Consider the following 21,740-nt stretch of genomic DNA (forward strand, 5'->3'; position numbering starts at 1 on the left):
TTGAACTGCACACTGACCAATCTAATGCAATAGGGCTGCTCATATGACAGTTTTTTGGACCAAATTTCCTTTTACAAAAAAAAATGCAGTATGCATAGATGGAACATGGATGAGAATATGGATGATAGTCATGTGAGTTTTCTGCATGAAACTCGGATGAGTTTTCACATATTTGACTGACCCCAGCCTAAGGTTGTGTTTGCGTTAAATAGCTTGAAATGGGTGGACACAGTCCTAGGAGATCTATGAATTGCATAAATCTCTGTCAGGGCAATTCCAGGTTTTGCAGTACTTTTAATTCTTAGTGAATTGATTTGTGGTGAATCGAACTTTTGGGAAAAATTCAGCAAAGTTAAACATTTGAATTTCCAAGATTCCCTCATCTCTAGTTTATATTCACAACTATTGTACCTCTGAGATGGAAAACACCAAACATAAACACTAAACATCTCCATAAGGTTACATTAGCTCCATGGAGGCCGAAATAATGTGCTTTCTAGCCAGTACAATGAAAAAGTATGGCATAGCAGACTACACTACCACATACAATGGTATCTAGGAAAAAAGTATAACTCCTTATTTACTTTTTAAACATGGGAGACAATTGGCGGAAGAAATCAATGCATTGTATCCATCAAAGGTATATGTTGGTGGCTTTTATTGCCATATATCAAAAATAGACCTTTATGTGAACAGGGTCTTAAAATGTCACATCTTACACAGCCATGTGCCACTAAAGAACCCTTTTTTGGCCTCAGCACAGTCGGTAAAAATTAACTATTACCACTCCCAATATTTCTGTTTTAGTGTAAATACTCAGAAATATAATTTTGCAGAATTGTGTGTCGTATATTTCCTTAGGAATTCCATCTTCCACTGCCAAGAACATGCTTTGTTGAAAAGGAGAAAGTGAAAGTGAAACCCAAATGTTAATTTATTTATATATTATCAAAAGGAAATAAAGTGGAATAACAAAACATGGAGTCCTAAGAAAAGGAGCTCCAGAATTTTTTTTTCACGAGGAAAGCAAGTTTGATGCATACTGTACTAGACAAAATTCATGGATGACGGATTAACTATTGCAATGTGTGTAGAGTTTAAGTTTGAAAAATAGACATTCCCAACTGTGCAGTGGTGGTCAGACTCGTCACAAAAGGTTAAAACAAGTAGAACTGCAAATGTACAATCAGAATGAGCAAGTTCGCCCTGGGCATGTGCATTTTCTAGATCTTGAACACATCTAACAATAAAAACAGGTTAATATGCTACAAACACATCTAAACTTTCTGACCCTGAGTTATTTCAGTAAAAGCAGGCTGGAATGTATAATAAGCCTCCATGCTGATGTACAGAGTGAAGGGAAGAATGTAATTTCAATTGGTACTAAGAAACAAGTGCCATGGGGTCACAGCCAACGAAAGAAGAACTTGTTCTTGACAGCACAGGGAGTATAATGTTCAGATGTGGACTTCTAATTATAGCTGGAAGATAATAGCATTCAGAAGTGTGATAGGAATGTAGAAGACAGACACCAGAGCGTGCAGCAGAAGCTGTGACACGCGGCTGTAAAGACACATCCTGACGCTCAGGCATTGTGGCACTGTGCTTTTATTATACTGTGCATGGCGTGGAACTTTTACGTATTGCTGACAAAAAGAGGGACCAGCTGAAAAATACAACGTACATTTCATTCACAAAGGTGCAGTATTCTACTACAGGTGCACTGCTGAATGGTACTGTCACCAGTATGTAGCTAGCATGCAGTGTGCACAGCGTTCGTCAATGCAGCTGATTTTAGGATAATGAGTTTGTTAGAATCTACAGCGCAGCAATAGAGACAAGTAGAAGATACCATAAAACACTAGACAAATACTCCAGACAACAATATTTTGAATTACTGCGGTAGTGAACAAGATGAGAGTAGCAGGTGCTAGTATCAGCATGCGCCCTTATATTTTCAGGCCTGCAGTAGGCCAGAGCAAAGTGCACAGGTGCAAACCGTCGATGTCTCTGCACAGACGCGAGATATCGCCCGGTTATGCAGATGATGTAGGAGGCGTCATCCACTGAATCGGAGCAGGAGGATAGCATTCAAAAGCCGGGAAGAAGGACAGACGCCTCAGCAGGATTTACATAGAGCACAGGAGAATTTCAAAAGGTTTTTTTGGGGGGGATACAGGGGGAGCCAGGAGATTATACACCCCTTCATGAAATGCAGCACAGGCGCTAATTAAGGTGCTAATCTTAGTTCAGACAAGAAATATTTTCCTGCATATTGCTGAGGCTGACTGCTGAATAGTTTAAAGAGAATCCATCACTGGGTCAAAAGTGGCCTGCCTTTGATAGTATTTTATTCCTGCTGCTTCCATGAGTATTGAATTTTTTTTCAATCTAACATACAGTTCCAAGGATTGGTCCTTTTTATTTTCTGCTAATTTTATGGTGTTTCCAAGGGGGTGGTGCCAATATGGTAAGCCAAAAGACAATCTCCCCTCCCCCCCAATAGAATCCTATGAGTAATATTCCCTTGCTAAACACCATAAAAATTAATACTAAAACAAAAATAAAAAAAGGAATACTCAGGTGAGCAGTGGGAATAAAAAGCAGGTGGTTACGTTTGACCTGGTGACAGGTCCTCATTAACTGAAAATTCTCAGTGAGCTTGCTTTGATGGAGAATTTGCAACTCTTTTGGCTGCCTTTTTCTGAACTTTTGTCAGCTGATTTATGACCACATCAAAATTCTGCTAACCTTCGATTCTGGTCTGTTGTCACAAATTAGTACAGAGAAGTTTGAGAAAAGACGGATAAAAAAGTTACAAGCTCTCAATTACAACAAGCTGTGGATTGTTAATTTCTTTCTGTTGCCTATTACAATCAGGAAACTACTGTAAGTATTTGATACACTGCCGATTTTGCAAGTTTTCCCACCTACAAAGAATGGAGAGGTCTGTAATTTTTATCGCAGGTACACTTCAACTGTGAGAGACAGAATCTAAAAATAAAAAAAAACATAAAATCACATTGTATAATTTTTATATAATTAAATTGCATTTTATTGCATGACATAAGTATTTGATCACCTACCAAGCAGCAAGAATTCTGGCTCTCACAGACCTGTTAGTTTTTCTTTAAGAAGCCCTCCTACTCTGTAATCTTTTACGTGTATTAATTGCACCTGTATGAACTTGTTACCTGCATAAAGACACTGTGTTGCAGTCACTTACAAGGGGCTGTACCCTGAAACAATGTCTGCAAATTGAGATTATGGTTTGACTTTTATTTTAAGTCATGTAGCAAGACTCGATAAAGGGTTGGCATTGACTTTTAGGATTGGTACTTCGAATAGGTGGCACTACAGTTATTGTCCTCTTCCTCTCTGAAGAGACAATTTGAATAGAAAATGGAAGAAATTCAAGATGACTATCAATCTTCCTCTGTCTTGGGCTCCATGCAAGACCTCACCTCGTGGGATAAAGATGATGCTTAGAAAGGTCAGGAATTACCCAGAACTAAAGGGGAAGACCTGATCAATGACCTGAAAAGAGCTAGAACCACAGTCTCAAACATTACCACTAGTAACATACTATGCTCTCATGGATTAAAATACTGCAGGGCATGCAATGTCCCCCTGCTCACGCCAGCACATGTCCAGGCCCATTTCAAGTTCGCCCATGACTATCTGGATGATCCAGAGTAGCTATGAGAGAAAGTCATGTGGTTAGATGAGACCAAAATAGAACATTTTGGTATCAACTCGACACGCCATATTTGAAGGAAGAAGAAGGATGAGTACAACACCAAGAACACCATCCCAACCATGAAGCATTGTGGGTGACACATCATACTTTGGTGGTGCTTTTCTGCAAAGGGGACAGGACGACTGCACCGTATTGAAGGGAGGATGGATGGGGTCTTGTATCACGAGATTTTGGCCAACAACCTTTTTCTCTCAGTAGGAGCATTAAAGATGGTTAGTGGCTGGAGGGAAAGGTAGCAACAGTGCAAGACAGGGCAGGTAGCCAGAGCACAGAGAACTGCAGGGAAGCGTGGGGCCATGAATGAAAAAAGTGAGGCACAAATGATAGTCAGGCACAGCTTATAGGAAGAGGCTACCTGATATGCAGAGCGCACCGCGGGACTTCCGGGTCAGGGTCCTCCTGGGGCATAGATAGGACGGGATGGAGCGGCCATGGTCAGGCAGGGTGATGTACGCATGCGACGCTGAGCCCAGCACAAGAGACATGCACCCGACGGGAGCCAGGAGCCGGCCGCGAGACCGGGGGAGTGGATGCCGGGAGACGCACACCAGCTCCGGTAGTGCGCCGGGACGCCGTGGACAGGTAAGTATGCCGGGGCTTGGGGGCTGGTGTGACAGTAGCCCCCTCTTTACACCCCCTCCTCCTGAGGCCAGAAAGAATTCTTGCCAAGATTCGAGGAGCCTGGATGTTCTCCTGAGGCTCCCAAGATCTCTCGTCAGGACCAAAGCCTTTCCAATCAATTAAAAAAAAGGATTTCCCTCTTAGCTTCTTCATAGCAAGAATGTCTTTAATTTCAAAGACATCTTTAGCGGAAACAGGCAGAGGCGAATGACCAGTAGAGGCATGGAACTGGTTGAGGACAGCTGGCTTTAGGAGAGAAACGTGGAAAGAATTGGAAATGCGAAGCGAGGCAGGTAACCTCAACTTGTAGGCGACATTATTAATGCAAGCCAAGACCTCGAAAGGTCTGATGTACTGGGGACCCAGTTTATACGAGGGGATCTTATCACCAGGATGATACAACAGAGGATCCAGACGCCTTTTGTCTGCATCTTTTTTCTGTCACGCGCTTGTTCAAGTGCGGTCTTGGTCTCCTGCCAGACCCTGGAGAACTCCTCGGACAGAAGATCAGCTGCTGGCACACCCGAGACTGGAGGAACCGGCAGAGGCATGCCAGGATGTTGCCCGTAGACAATAAAAAAAGGCGACTTGGAAAAAGATTCGCTGGTGTGATTGTTGTACGCAAATTCCGCCCAAGGAAGCAAGCTGGACCAATCATTCTGGTGGGCGTTAGAGAAATAGCAGAGATAAGTCACCAGGATCTGATTCGTACGCTCCACCTGACCATTGGGCTGAGGATGGTAGGCAGAGGAGAAGTCTAGTGTGACATTCATAAGCTTGCATAGGGCTCTCCAGAACTGGGAGGTGAACTGGACTCCTCTGTCCGAAACTATATGTTGAGGAAAGCCATGAATTCAAAAAATATGGTTGATGAAGACTTTCGCCAACTCGGGTGCAGAGGGCAAACCAGGCAGAGAGATGAAATGAGCCATCTTGGAGAATCAATCTACGATGACGAGGATAACTGTGCAGCCAGAGGACCGAGGTAGATCAGTAATAAAGTCCATTGCAATGTGTTGCCATGGAGCCGAAGGGACTGGAAGCGGGTGTAGGAGTCCAGAGGGTAGCTGCCTTGGAACCTTATTCTTGGCACAAGTCGGGCAGGAGGCTATAAAGCTTCGGACATCTTGGAGAAGGGTTGACCACCAGTAGTAGCGAGACACAAGAATGAGGTTTTTTTGAGGCCGACATGACCTGCAAGTTTGGAGGCATATCCCCAGTGTAAGACTCGCCTCCTATTGTTCATTGGAACGAAAGTCTTACCCGGAGGTAAAGAAGTTAGGCTGACAGGAGCTATCGTGATGACCTTGGAAGGATCCATGATGTGCGTAGGTTCCTGTATCGACAGACAGAAAGGACGTGGACAATGTGTCATCCTTGAAGTTATTATTGCCAGGGCAAAAGTGGAGTTCAAAATCGAAATGGGTAAAGAACAGAGACCACCTGACTTGTCGGAGATTAAGTCTTTGTGCCGACCGGATGTACAACAGATTCTTATGGTCCGTGTAGATCTTAAAAGGATGTACGGCTCCCTTCAATAAGTATTGCTACTCCTCCAAAGCGAACTTAATGGCCAACAGCTCCCTGTCACCAATGGAATAGTTCCATTCCTAGGTGGAGAACGTCTTGGAAAAGAAGCCGCAGGTAACCAGCTGTCCGGAGGAAGACTTCTGAGAAAGTACCGCACCGGCTCCAGTGGCTGAAGCATCCACCTCAAGATTGAAGGGTTTGCTAGCCTCTGGACGATGGAGTACAGGAGCTGCAGCAAAGCCTTGTTTCAAGGACAGGAAGGCGTTCTCGGCCTCAGACGACCAGATGTGAGGATTGGCCCCCTTGCGGATCAGAGAGGAAATAGGACCAGTCAAGGAGGAAAAGCGTGGGATGAACTGCCGGTAATAATTTGCGAAACCAAAGAATCGCTGGATCGCCTTAACACCATGGGGACGCAGCCAGTTGAGCACAGTGGACTCTTTTCCCGGATCCGTGCGTAAGCCAGAGTCAGAGATGATGTAACCCAAGAACGGTAGAGACGACTGTTCAAAGGCGCACTTCTTGAGCTTAGCATAAAGACGATTGTCCCTCAGACGCAGCAGTACTTGGTGGACGTCTTTTCTATGGGTAGACAGATCTGAAGAAAACACGAGAATATCATCCAAGTACACCACCACACAGGAGTACAGTAGATCCTGGAAAACATTGTTCACAAACTCCTGGAATACTGCGGAGGCATTGCACAAGCCAAAGGGCATGACGAAATACTCACAGTGTCCATCCCAGGTGTTAAAAGCGGGCTTCCATTCATCTCTGGGGTGGATACAGATTAGATTGTAGGCCCCACGAAGATCCAACTTTGTGAAAATTCGGGCTCCCCGTAGCCGGCCGAACAGCTCCGGAATGAGTGGAAGCGGGTACTTGTTCTTAATCGTGATATCGTTGAGACCCCGGTAGTCAATGCAATGACGGAGGGACCCATCCTTCTTCTTGACAAAGAAGAAACCCGTGCCTGCGGGCGAAGAGGACTTCCAAATGAAGCCTCTGGCCAGATTCTCCTGGATGTACTCGGTCATGGCTTGGGTCTCGGCAGGGGACAACCGGTAAATTCGTCCCCTAGGCGGAGTAGAGCCTGGAACGAGGTCTATCAGGCAATCATATGGACGATGCAGAGGCAGGCTCTCCGCCTCCCTCTTGTTGAAGACGTCCACAAAGGACCAGTAGGCTGAAGGCAAGTCTGCAGGCACCGAGGTTGGCTGAGAAGAATCCACTGGCTGGACGGGAAGCAAGCACCTTTTCTGTCAGGACTGTCCCCAACGCAGAATGTCACCAGGCCGCCAATCAAGGATGGGCTTATGAGTTCTTAACAAAGGAAGTCCCAGAAGAAATGTATGGGACAATGAAGGCAGTACATAGAAGGCTATCTTCTCCTGATGCAAGGCTCTGATCTGTAGCTCCACCTCTTTGGTTACCTGAGTATCTGTCTCCTCCAGGGGCTTGCCGTCAACTGAAGCTATCTGCCAAGGAGTCTCCAAGGACCTGACAGGAATCTGAAATTTTCTGACCGCCTCGAGCCGAATGAAGTTTCCTGCCCCACCTGAACTTATGTAGGCCACCTCAGAAAAATGACTAGAACCCCGATTCAATAGAACAGAGAAGGTCAAGGGCAGAGAGGAATCACAGACACCTAGGAAGGCCTCTCTTACCTGTTCTAGGCGGAGGCGGTTCCCGGCCTCTCAGGACAAGAACGCAGTAGATGGGAAGCATTGCCACAGTAAAAGCAGAGTCCTTGTACAAGTCTCTCTTTACGGCGCTGTTCTACCAGCTTGAGTTGGTCCACCTGCATAGGCTCTGGTGCAGAGGCTGCAGAAGCTGACATGGGTCGCGAGCGGGAGGGACTACGTGTAGATGAGGATAGACGGGGAAGTCTTCTCTCTCTGGTGGCTATGCAGGAGCGCTCCTGGAAGCGAAGATCAATGCAAGTCGCCAGGGAGATTAAATCCTCCAAAGAAGTTGGAGCTCATTCTTAATTCGAGCAGACAGACCTCGCCAAAAGGCTCCCACCAAGGCCTCATTGTTTCAACCCTGCTCGGAGGACAAAGTACAGAATCGGATGGCGTATTGGCCAACAGAGAGAGTACTCTGGTGGAGGTTAAAGAGGGACTCGGTGGTGGAGGCCAGGTGACCAGGCTCGTTGAACACCTTATGAAAGTGTCCAGTAAGGTGGAGAGTTGGTAGACTAGAGGATTGTCACGCTCCCAGAGGGGGTTCACCCAGGCTAAAGACTCCCCTCCAGGTGGGACACCACAAAGGCCACCCTAGCTCGGTCGGTGGGATATTGCTGCAGCAGCAGTTCAAAGTGTAGTTGGCACTGATTTAGAAACCCCTGACAAAACTTGGGGTCTCCGCTATACCGCGACGGTTTACCTAGATGGGGCAGGGGGTGCAGGGCCGAGGCTTGGGCCGGGTAGAGGTGACCAACTGCAAGGAAAGGAGATGGTTATCTACCGACACCATATAATTGAGGATGTGGGCCTGGGTGTCGCGTTGCTGGGCGAGCTCCTGTTGGAGACTGGCCAGCTGGGAGGCATACCCCGGATCAGAGGGCTGTAAGGCCGACAAATCGGATTCCATGGTTTTCAAAAAGGAAATGATCCTTTTCTGATTTTTCCATAGGAACACCAGTTCCTTTTGCGCAGTGGCCGAGGTACCAGAGGGGTCCATGGCCTGACTATGCTGTGAGAACTTGTGGAACTCCTAGAATGAACCCGCTGGGCCGCGACAATGAACCTCCCTCGGATGAGCTGACCTGGTGAACCACCCCCTATACCGGGAGCGTTAGGTGCAGGCCCAGGGGAGACTATCGCCGTGACAGCTGGTACCCAGGGACGAACAATAGGAGACACTAGCGGGAGACAGGATGGATTAGCAGAGAGGCTGGCACGGCTGAGACACTGGCAGGCGGGTATGGCTGAGACACTGGCAGAGAAGCACAGCTGAGACACTGACAGGCGGGCACGGCTGAGACACAGGGACACAGGCAGGACTGAGACACAGGCAAGCAGACACTAGGAGAGAACTCAGAGAGAGACCTGGTTGAGGACAGAGGGAAAGGAAGCAACAGCGCAAGACAGGGGAGGTAGCCAGAGCACAGAGAACCACAGGGATCTGTGGGTCCCGAATCAAAAGTGAGGCACAAATGATAGTCAGGCACAGCCTAGAGGAAGAGGCTGTCTGATATGCAAAGCGCGCCATGGGACTTCCGGGTCAGGGTCCTCCCGGGGCATAGAGAAGACGGGAAGGAGCGGCCATGGTCAGGCAGGCTGATATGCGCATGTGCCGCTGAACCCAGCGCAAGAGACGCGCACGTGCACCCGATGGGAGCCAAGAGCCGGCCACGAGACTGGGGGAGTGGATGCCGGATGACGCACCAGCTCTGGGAGCGCGCCGGGACACCATGGACAGGAAAGTATGCCGGGGCTCGGGGGGCGGCGGGGAAGGCGGTGTGACACCTAACATACAATTAGTAAAAAAAAATTCCTGAAGTTGACCATATCCTTTAAGTTCTGGATGAACAGTTTTTTTTTTTTTAAATTAAGTTGTAGATTGGAATTTGACTAGTGATGCAAGAAAGCGCAGCAAACACGGGGCTCTGATTGGCAGTAGAGAATTGCGGTTCCCACACTTTTTTTCGAAAGGTCGAAATGTGTCGGTTGATTACCAGGGACCCCAGTTCTTTCATGTATAAATTCAAGGCTATATTTTAAGGAATGTTTTGAACAAATAAGGCTTTTAACTACAGTATATAGATTTCCGTGCTGGAGACTACTCCCCTTTTTTCTTATTTGCAATGGACAACGGCTTTGATCAGGGTGGCTCTGTGCGTGAAATTCTACTGAGATTAGTGAGCTGACTTTTTACAATTTTCCCCTTACCTTCTGCATTTAATAAATTTATGACAGCCCATGGGTTATGTACATTTCTTGAGGCGGCGCATAGCAATTGAAAGATGTGCTAAATTCATTAACAGGCTAACTCTTACTCCAGCACTCGCTTCATTAAGACTGGCTTACAACACACAAGTCTTGACGAATTGAGGCCTAAATTTGTGTGAGCTTTACAATTTGGAATTAGGGGACTTACTTCCTTGAGCTTCTGTTGATGTTCCAGCACATTTCTATTATGCATTTACAGCATAAGCAGAGAGGAGGTTTATTCAACTGTTTTATTAGAGAAACTAACATTCTGTGACAGAACCAAAATGAACTGAAGACTGAGCACTTCAGCATGAAGAATCTAATTTTTCCCACAAAAATGTTTTTTAGCCTCAATTTTTTATTTTCACAAGGGTAACAAGAGAAATGGCACAATACAATTTGTGGTGCATTTTCTCTTGAATACACTGATACCTCATATGTGGTTGAAGACTCTGTTTGGGCACACGGCAGAAGCTCAGAAAAGAAGGAGCATCATTTTACTTTTTTATTGCAAAATTTGCTGGAATCATTTGCGGACAACACGTCACAGAAAGCCCCTGATGTACCTAAACAGTAGAAACGTTATGTTTTAGTACTATTGCACAGTAAAGGCATGTTTCAACCCCTTCCAAATGCCATTACTTCTTACTTTTTTCATTGACATAAAGGTATTAGGGCTTGTTTTCTATCTGCTGCTGATGTAAGGAGTGCATTGATTACCTGCATGATCACCATTACAAAGATATGTGCTGTGGTGCAGACACTAGCACCATTGACACATTTTCTTTGTGGGAACATGTTGCTATAAAGATAGGTTCTCTGCTTATGATAGTATTGTTAGAGTTATTAACTTGATAACAACCCTAAAACTGAGGCTAGTTCACTATTAAGGCAGCAGGATGCTCTTGTTCAAACTTGAAGTAATTTTCATTTCAAAAGATAAAAGCATATTATTACGTTTTTTTTAAATTCTGTCCCAATACCCGCCGTACATGTATGGTGCATGTCATTTGCACGTTTATGGAGCAATCTCATGACCTGAGACCACTAAATACACGGCCACGGCAGGTGTTGGCTATGTTATACAGATCGTGACTGCCTCTGATAGCAGCGTCTGAAGCTAGATCTAATCACTGGTGCTTTATCACTTAAGTAGTCATGGGGTCCTAATGGATTATCATGTCAGCTCGAGGCCTACTGGAGGCCACCATAGCCACCTTCCCTGTACTCCAATGGCAGATAGTAAATTTCACTATATACAGCAATACTGAGGCACATAATATGAACAATCAATATATTCAATCAAGTGAATGAAAGTCTCCTAGGGGGACAGAAAAAAGTAATTAAAAAAAGTTTTCGCAGTTATAAAAAAACCCCCACAACGTATGAAACAAACTCCTTGTCTCAATAAAAAAACTTAGAATTAATTTAAAGGTAAAGAAAAACTTATTTAGAAACTCCACATTTGCAGAAGTCTGAACTAAAAATATTAAATTATTTAACCTACATGGTTTTTTGGGCCCTGCACCTTCACAAAAATATTCAATAAAAGCGTTCAAAACTTTATGTATCTCACAATGATAACAATGAAAACAAATACCTTGTCATGCAGAAAACAAGCACCAGAAACAGCTCCATTGACAGAAGACTAAAAAAAAATACGGGTCTCAAAAATGGTGACACAAATCAAAAATTTTTTTACGATTAATATGACCAGCCCATTTTTATCATCCACTGAATGCAGCAAGAACAAAACCCAATTAACAATTGAAAAACTGCATTTTGTCAGTATTTCAGAGCCAAAAATAAGAATAGAAAAAACATGATTCATGGAAAGGATGGATTTGTTATGTCAGACACCAGAGCTGGCACAGGGGTATACTAACTTATAAGAGGGTCTGTCAAGTTTCCATCATACAAAGCGCTTAATGCTATTTGTTCTGGTAAAAATAGGAGAGTCTGCAATAGAGGAGCTAGTTCATGCCACCTTATGGTTAGGACCCAAATATTTGTTATAGCCAATGAAACTTGTTGATTTTCCAACAATCCTAGCATATCCATTCCCATCTGGAGATGTTTCTAGACAGTGTTCATACCGGCCAACTGTATTTACAAAATGGCAACTGCTGCACCGTTACTACACCGAGTCCAAGCTTGAATAATGTTTATCAGATAGGAAAATGGGCCTTGTAGACCATTGTAACCGATAATCACATTGCAGTTTTCATTCTTACATAGTATACATTCCCTGACACAACCTCTTTAGGAAAAAAAATAATATCATGAAAATAGGACTGTGCGTCCTACAGTTCCGATGGTTAAACATAATGCAAATGGCCAAAAAGGAAAATCAGGGACATTGCAGAGTATAGATATTATTTTATAGCCGATGTGTAAGGATTCATCTTAATCCAAAGAAAACATGTCACCCTACACAGATTACTCAGATGTCCGACATTCCTCCGTGAGGCATCTGTGTAACTGAAGCTTCTCAGCTTAAATAATATGACATGGTTTACATTGTGGAGCAGCCGCCACTCATATTTTACTCTTGTAACTCTTTGAAGAATCAAAGTGCGGAGTGATCATAATATTGCACAAGTAAAACAATAGACTTACGTTCCTTCTACTAGCTAACTAGCAGCAATTACCCTAATAAGAGTCACCTTGTCATTAACGGGAGTAAAAACTTTGCATGCAAATTAGTCATTCCGAGGGAAATTTGTGGGGATATTTTCCTGCCCTAAACTACAACAAGTGGATCAACATTCAAAGCAAGAATGTTATATGTTTACAGTTTTTCTACCATTTACAAATATTTTATTTTTTTTCTTCTAAAAAAGCTTCCAAGTCCTTTTTGAAACTGACGGGGTCTGTTGCGACCAGGTCCTGAAGTTGGCTGTTCTACAGACTAAAGGCCCCGTCACACTAAGCGACTTACCAGCGATCCCGACACCGATATCAAGGTGTCAGGATCGCTAGTAAGTCGCTATGTGATCGCTGGTGAGCTGTCACACAGACAGCTTCACCAGCGATCAGCACAGCGATGCCGAGCGCCCGGCATCGCTGGCCATCGCTGTAAAAAATAGAATCAAAATAAAAAATATAGTTATTCTCACCTTCCGACGTCCCGTTCAGCCATCCTGCCTCTCTCCACGCTCCGGTCCCAGTAATCCTTTGCACGAATGACCGCGAGATGTCACGGTCTCGAGGGATAACAAAGTCTCGCGGTCATTCGTGCAAAGGATCACTGGGACCGGAGCGTGGAGAGAGGCAGGATGGCTGAACGCGACGTCGGAAGGTGAGAATAACTATATTTTTTATTTTTTTTATTATTTTTTACACCTGATTGCTGGTCTCCCGCCTGTCACACACAGCGATGCGTGCTGGCCAGCGGGAGACCACCGACCAAAGAAATGTCCAGAGGTTTCTTCCAGCGAACAGCGATACCGGCAGGGGGGCCGGTCACTGATCGCTGTCACACACAGCGATCTAGCTGGTGAGATCGCTGTTACGTCACAAAAGTTGTGACTCAGCAGCGATCTCGCTACCGAGATTGCTTAGTGAGACGGGGCCTTAAGGCTGTGAGCACACATTGCGTTTTTGTTCTGTTTTGCTGCGTTTTTCAGTGCTGATTTGTCACAAATCCTGAAGGGTTTCCTGATGCCATAAAAGTGAATGAGATTCCTGAAGTCTCATGCACACATTGCTTATTTGTGACTTGCAGAGTTAGATCTGCCGCATGTCAATTCTTTTAGTGTTTTTTCTGCAGATATTACCCATTCTAATGAGTGGGGAAAAATCTGCTCCAAAAACGCAAGTAAAAAATGCAGCAAAAACATACGTTTTTGCCGCTTTGTTTTTCCTGCCAACAGATGCAGAAATCGCAAAGAAACGTCTGCACAAAATACTTAACTTGTGAACATACCCCTAATAGTTCCCATGATAAAATAACCTTGCTTTCTCCTAATGGGGGGGCCTGCATGTCTTTTGCAGGGGTTTTACATGAATCAGCTTTTGACCATACTTTTCGTATGGGCTAGTAACATAAAAGTTAATCATGTTATAATATTAGTTATGCAGAAAGATTAAAAGAATTAAAGAGGTTGTCCACTACTTTTTCATTGATGACCTATCCTTAGAATAGGTCATCAATGTCTGATTCAGCTGTTTTCAGTGTTGGCTGCAGGCCGGATTGCTCGATTGTGGAGCCGCTTCATATTCAAATCAATAGTGCAATGGCAGTAATGGCAAATAACCATTGACAGTGTTACATGAATAATATCTTTGCATATATAGCACAACTGTTAGCATGCAGCAGTGCTCTATGTAAAGTGCTGGTATAATCAAGTATAATAGTATAAGGGCCCTATTTTCTGCTAAATGCTATGGTATTTGGAGACTCTCCCTCCTGAGTGGCGTTCACCCCGACGCCCGTTATTATAATGGATTTTTGCACCAGCACTTTACATAGGGTACTGCTAACAATTTTCCTATATATGTGATATTCATATAATTCTTGGTATGAGGCCCTTAATTTTATATGGTCCTTTTGTTCTGGTCTTCTATGGTTGTTTTTCTCCTTTTTCCTTGACCTTTTTATTTCAGACTGGACAGAACATTTAATTTCCTAACCTGATGCACAAAATATCACATTTATTGTTAGATAATTAACTTTGAAACCTGTGATGGACTCATAGGGAACTAGGTTTTTGCTATTAATATGGAAGCAGCATAATATAGAGACATGAACCCTGATTACAGTGATATGTCACTTACTGGGCTACTTTGATAAAATCACTGTTTGATCAGCAAGAGATTGTCACTAGAGGACAAATAAATCTGTGACAATATAGTCCTCCATATTTATGAGCTATGTATAACCCCTACCCGCACACACACTGATTTGCAGTTTTCGGCCTATGCAGTGTATATAGAAAGCTGCCAACCAGTCATGTGGGCGGGTTATGCAGAGCTCAGCATTCAGAGAACTGTTACATATCCAGCAGGTAAATAGTATTTTATATTGAAGCTGCAGCAAGCAGACCAGTAAGTGATAAATCACTGGAATCAGGGTCTTTGCACCTACATCATGCTGCTCTCCGATGGTGTATCAAAAACCTGTTAACAGAGTCCATTCAAACTACTGATGAGTTTATTACAGTTTCATGCAGCATTGCTACTATTAATAGGAAAAAAAATCATGGCATTATAGTCTCTGAAGGCCAAACAGCTGGTGACTGTCATTACAAGTAATGAAACAACCACATACTGTCGATGCATAATACAAACATTATACAGCATCATTACTCTGTGCAAATATTTAACCTGGAATTTCCAGATTTACCTAAAATGAAACAGCTTAGATGAGGCAAAATGAAAAAAGTATATCCTTTAGGTGAATGACATGTATACCCTCAGAAGTGTAACACATTGACATCAATACATAATTGAGTCATACAATAGCTCAGTTGAAAGTGTGCAATTATTCTATCAATTTCAATCTGCTTTGGAACCAGACTGGAAGGGCTTTTCTGTTTTTCTTTGCCATTAATGTGTATTACTGGAAGCAATTGCTTCTCCCTAAAGTCTATGCAAAGGAAAAAGAAAGGATCAAACATCTTGCAAATTGACCCATTATTCGTGTTCCAGCACTGTTACAGCTAAAAGTGTTTTAAATGAATGAATCTGTTTTTTTGCCATTAAGTGGATAAGGTAATTTGTGTTAGATGCGAAAACAAACACCACAAAAATTAACAAAAATTAGTCAGGCATTGACAGTTTCAGTATTTAAAACCAGGGACAAAATTCCAAGAGTTTAAACATATTATATTCTTTATCATTGCGCACAGATTAAATGCACTGGATATTGGCTTATCACACAGATAAGATGAAATGACTGATGGGCACACTGATCTCCATGCAGGGAGTGGTGGACAGACCTGCAATCTATTAGGAACGATGGTGGGAATTGAGATTCTTTTTTTGGTTTTTATCCTGTTATGTTAAAAGGCTCACTGAAGGGTCAATAATGACTTTTAGGTTTGCTACTTCCAATAGGTGGTGCTAAAGTTGTAGTCCTCTTCCTCTCCCAGAGGAGCATTACAAGGCTTAAAAGCCTCCTCATATTGGCATGCTAGGCTTGACAAGGCACTCTCTACAAAGAGAAATGTTACCCCTTGGATCCCAGTTTGAAGCCTCTCATCAAGCCAAACCAGAACTCACACTTTGCACTGATGATGGGCAGCATCCCAAAACACAGTGTCTGCAAATTAAGATTCTGATTTTGGCTATTATCCTAAGCCATGTGACAAGGCTCGTTAAAGGGTCGACGTTGACTTTTAGGATTGCTGCTTCCAATAGCTGGGGATAAGTTCTAGTCTTCTTGCTCTCTGAAGTGGCAACTTGGCAACTCTTCTTATTAGGGACTATAAATATAATGACACTATGTGACAATTGTGAAAGAAGCCTGGTGTTCAGATTCATACAATAAGCTCTCCATTATCTTTGATTATGCTGGAAAATACCAGTCCACCAAACAACTTTAAAAGGATAAACAGGTAATATGGACATCATGGAGCAGAGTATCATGTGGCTGCCAAGTATTTCAGTGACCCCTTGTAACAATATATTATTCCTGCAGCAGATTCAACAGTAACTTCCACACAGACGAATTGAACAGACATCTAAGCTGCCTAAACCTCCTAGTAAAGGGCAGAGGAAATTGCCCCAAAGAATCAACATGGAGGACCGTGGACAACAAACAACCTATATAAGGAAACAGGCCCTCCAAGAGGTTTTATACTTCAAAAATAGATTTTTATTGAACAATGTCATTACACAAGTTAAAAAAGGGATGATGACATACAGAGAAAAAATAAATGCAAAACTTTGTGCGGAGAGGAAAAGTTTTTTTGCCTATATGTGCTGATAAATATCAAAATCCAAAAGAATTTTTTGCCAATAAGTATATAATAATGCAAATACAGACATTTGAAGTCTAAAAATTAAAAACATAGCTAAGGGCACAAAACCAATCCAATATCTATGCAGATTTGCAAAATAAAGATTGCACCAATCGTGCACCCCTTCTGAGGAAGAAATTCGAAACGCGCGTCAGGGGGTACTTTGTGGCGGCCTCTGGACATCTGGTAAATATTTGCACCTCTACTTTACTTTTTGTATAGCACTTAGCATTATTTATTTGTTCCATTTGCATGGATTTTCCAAGCACGTTAGACCATGGTGTGCAAAAAAAAGGGACTTATAGGCTGTGTACTATATAGATGAATAACGATTGGTGCAATCTTTATTTTGCAAATCTGCATAGATATTGAACCTTGGCCAGGTGTCCTCTTGGATTGGTTTTGTGCCCTTAGCTTTGTTTTGTAATTTTAAGACTTCAAATGTCTGTATTTGCATTATTATATACTTATTGGCAAAAAATTCTTTTGGATTTTGATATTTATCAGCACATATAGGGCAAAAAAACTTTTCCTCTCCGCACAAAGTTTTGCATTTATTTTTTCTCTGTATGTCATCATCCCTTTTTTAACTTGTTTAATGACATTGTTCAATAAAAATCTATTTTTAAAGTATAAAACCTCTTGGAGGGCCTGTTTCCTTATATAGGTTGCTCATAGTAAAGGGGTTGTCTGTAATGAGAAACGACTTCAAAGCAGAAATCTGCATATGTTGTGCATTTTTTTTGTTATTGTTGGTTTTATTTTTTAAAGGTTGTCACATTTTTCAATAAAAAATTAAGATATTAGGATTTTTCCAACATACTGATCTGCTTACTTACCTCTTCAAATTTTAGTGCAATCATTGAAAATGCTTTAAAAATGGCATCTGTTGGTCCCGTGATTGTTACAATTCTTTCTGGGCAAGAGCCTTCTGATATGTTGATTCGTGCTCCACTCTGTAAAGTAAAAAACTAAATCAGTATGCATATAGAATATGTCTCTGTCTGCCCAAATATGCAGCTATCTGTCTGTCTATGTCATTATTGAGCTTACTGATGTGTGAGTTAAGGCCCTTTTACATTTAGCGATGCACCAGCGATCCAACCAGCGATCCGACCCGGTCAGGATCGCTGGTGCATCGCTAAATGATCGCTAGTGAGCTTTCATACAGAAAGATCTCACAGCGATGCAGCAGCGACGCAGCGCACGATACTTACCATTCACACACAGCGATCCTGCGTCCTCCCGCCCGCGTCCAGCGTCGCTCGTCGTCACAGCAGGAAGTCTCAGCAGGAAGCGCCCGACGAGAAATGGAGCCGGGCATTCTCGCGCGATCAGCGATGGACAGCGGGGGAGCCGGTCGCTGGTAAGTATCACACATAGCGATATCGCTAGCAATATCGCTATAACGTCACAAAACCAGTGACGTTTTAGCGATATTGCTAGCGATATCGCTTAGTGTAAAACCCCCTTTAGTAAAAATGTTGGGCATTAAAAAACTATCAGATAAATAGATCTAAGATCAAACACTACCATTCAAAAGTTTGGTGTCACCCAGACAATTTTGTGTTTTCCTTGAAAACTCACTTTTATTAATAAAATGAGTTGCCAAATGAATTTAAAATCTAGTCCAGACATTGACAAGGTTAGAAAAAAAAAAAGATTTTTATTTGAAATAATAATTTTCTCCTTCAAACTTTGCTTTTGTCAAAGAATGCTCCCTTTGCAGCAATTACAGCATTGCAGACCTTTGGCATTCTAGCAGTTAATTTGCTGAGGTAATCTGGAGAAATTTCACCCCATGCTTACAGAAGCCCCTCCCACAAGTTGGTTTGGCTTGATGGCCCTTTTTGCGTACCATAAGGTCAAGCTGCTCCCACAATATCTCAATGGGATGGGATCTGGTGACTGCGCTGGCCGCTCCATTATAGATAGAATACCAGCTGCCTGCTTCTTCCCTAAATAGTTCTTGGATAATGTGGAGGTATGCTTTGGGTCATTGTCCTGTTGTAGGATGAAATTGGCTCCAATCAAGCGCTGTCCACAGGGTATGGCATGGTGTTGCAAAATGGAGTGATAGCCTTCCTTATTCAAAATCCCTTTTACCTTGTACAAATCTCGACTTTACCAGCACCAAAGCAACCCCAGACCATCACATTACCTCCACCATGCTTGACAGATGGCATCAGGCACTGTTCCAGCATCTTTTCAGTTGTTCTGCGTTTCACAAATGTTCTTCTGTGTGATCCAAACACCTCAAACTTGGATTCGTCTGTCCATAACACTTTTTTCCAATCTTCCTCTGTTCAATGTCTGTGTTCTTTTGCCCATATTAATCTTTTCCTTTTATTAGCCAGTCTCAGAGATGTTTTTTTCTTTGCCACTCTGCCCTGATGGCCAGCATCCTGTAGTCGCCTCTTCACTGTAGACATTGACACTGGCGTTTTGCGTGTACTATTTATTGAAGCTGCCAGTTGAGGACCTGTGAGGCGTCGATTTCTCAAACTACAGACTCTAATGTACTTGTCTTGTTGCTCAGTTGTGCAGCGGGGCATCCCAATTCTCTTTCTACTCTGGCTAGAGCCTGTTTGTGCTCTCCTCTGAAGGGAGTAGTACACAACGCTATAGGAAATCTTCAGTTTCTTGACAATTTCTCGCATGGAATAACCTTAATTTCTAAGAACAAGAATAGACCGTCGAGTTTCACATGAAAGTTCTTTTTTTTTTGGCCATTTGAGGGTTTAATGGAACCAGCAAATGTAATGCTCCAGATTATCAACTAGCTCAAAGGAAGGTCAGGTTTATAGCTTCTCTAATCAGCCAAACTGTTTTCAGCTGTGCTAACATACTTGCACAAGGGTTTTCAGGGGTATTCTAACAATCCATTAGCCTTCTTACACAGTTAGCAAACACAAAGTACCATAAGAACACTGGAGTGATGGTTGTGGGAAAAGGGCCTCTATACACCTATGAACATATTGCATTACAAACCAGACGTTTGCAGCTAGAATAGTCATTTACCACATTAACAATGTATAGAGCGTATTTCTAAATCATTTAATGTTAGCTTAATTGGAAAAAACAGTGCTTTTCTTTCAAAAATAAGGACATTTCTAAGTGACCCTAAACTTTTGAACGGTATTGTATAGCAAAATCAGATTTGGTCATAGCTACAGTTAGGTCAACTCAGGGGACAGCATTATCCCATCCCTTTCAATGTGTTTCATTTAGAGGTTTTCTAATTTTAGGTTAAAACATAAATGCAAAGTTCTGTAATTATCTACATATATATAGTTTCATTACCTCGCCACTGTTATCTTGCTAGGCAATATGACCTAAAATTAAACTCTCAATTTCCCAACCAAATACTTACAGTGTAACTTAAAGGTGTTGTCTGGTACTTTAAAACTGATGGCTTATCTTTAGGATAGGTCATTAATGGGCGAGGGTGCGACACCTGGCACCCTTGCCGATTAGCTGTTCCAGTTGCGAGGGTGAGGTCAGTTGCAGAGCTGCACACACAACTCCATCACTTGCATAGTTTCCATGGCGAGGTACTGCATATTCGTCCCTATTCACATAAAAAGTTGTGACTGTGCAGCACCCCAACAGACACAATGAAGTTGACAGGGCTGTGCTGCTCCCCTTCGTAACTGATCGCATCCGGCCGACGGAGGCACTAGGAACAGTTAATTGGTGAAAGTGCTGGGTGTTGCACCCCACTGATATGGATTTGATGACCTATCCTAAAAATAGGCCACCAATATTAAAGTATTAGACAATCCCTTTAGCCTTAAATATATTTTCATAAATCAATTGCACAAGCGAGGGAACTTTGTAATATATCTTATTTCCAAACCATGCCACTTTCTCCACTTATGCTTCGCCACTTCTCCCCCTGCCTTCTGTTCTGACTATTCACTGAGAATACTAAAACAACCTGTGCACACAAGTCACTTGTTCATTGAGGGTTCAGATTTGATTTGCTACCCTTAGAGGTCTATGAAGAATGGAGATGGAGGAGAAGTGAAGCCACTGGAGCGAGACCAACAGACACAGGGTTTAAGGATCTCTGTCTACTGGACTCTTTGGGGCATGCAACTGAGAAAAGAGAGCTGGGGTTTCTAAAGCAGCAAGGATGCCCTTACTGTTTAGGGCCGGTGGCAGTCACCTAGCAAGGCCATATAAGCATTGTACAAATTTCCTAATCCTCAGTATTCTTTTTACGTTGATGACAAGTTGCAGATGTACTCTGCTGATTGCTCCCTTTCAAAGTCTATAGCTAAATCTGCAGTGGAAAATATCTGATTGTGAAACAGAAGTATATTAGAAGCGTACGGAAAATGCAAAAGGGACAAATTACCTTCAGGTATAGTGGATGGGAGGGGAGATCCAGTCCACAATTAGCTCTGGGGCCCACTATGGGTGTCCAGTTATGCCACTAAACAGACTTATGTGCTGTTTATGGGAAACACCTACTAGCTCAAAGGCAATTAACATGAAGAAATGCAGCCAATATCAGTGACAAGTGCAGGATACAAGGCATATAATGGCCAGAAACAGCGTTGTACCTTTTGTACACACATGATATATATGTATATATTTTTTTAAAAACCGTCTTCATTGAGCAATAGACATAAAATACAAAAATTGTATGAAAGCATCAGAAAAAGATCTGATAAGTAAAAATTGCACCGTATGTTGACTATTAGACAGTGTTTAATAACTATAACCCGAATCAAGAATATGATTAAAAAGAGAGGTTAGGTGGGAAGTGAGTAAAGGTTGTAGCATTTTATAAAAATTCCTCCGAGAACCCGTCCGGGCCAGGTGCTTTGAGCAGTTTTGAAGACTTAATGACTTATCCCACCTCCCCAGGAGAAATCGGCTTATTTAAAGTTTCCCTTTGGGATGTAGAAAGTTTTG

General features: G+C 42.8%; 1 protein-coding gene across 6 annotated transcripts in view; it reads right to left on the bottom strand.

Moving 5' to 3' along the window:
• The window catches only part of LOC141099730 (poly(rC)-binding protein 3-like), a 1,815,006-nt gene that overhangs the window by 119,866 nt on the left and 1,673,400 nt on the right, over positions 1-21,740 (bottom strand). For all 6 annotated transcript variants that reach the window (XM_073587737.1, XM_073587736.1, XM_073587732.1 and 3 more), the window contains one exon: positions 17,654-17,770. In XM_073587737.1, the coding sequence (XP_073443838.1) occupies positions 17,654-17,770 (117 nt within the window). The remainder of the gene's footprint in view (positions 1-17,653; positions 17,771-21,740) is intronic.

This window comes from Dendrobates tinctorius, unplaced genomic scaffold (genome assembly GCF_039654945.1).
Source record: "Dendrobates tinctorius isolate UK_male_01 unplaced genomic scaffold, ASM3965494v1 ptg000102l, whole genome shotgun sequence".
Taxonomy (NCBI): domain Eukaryota; kingdom Metazoa; phylum Chordata; class Amphibia; order Anura; family Dendrobatidae; genus Dendrobates; species Dendrobates tinctorius.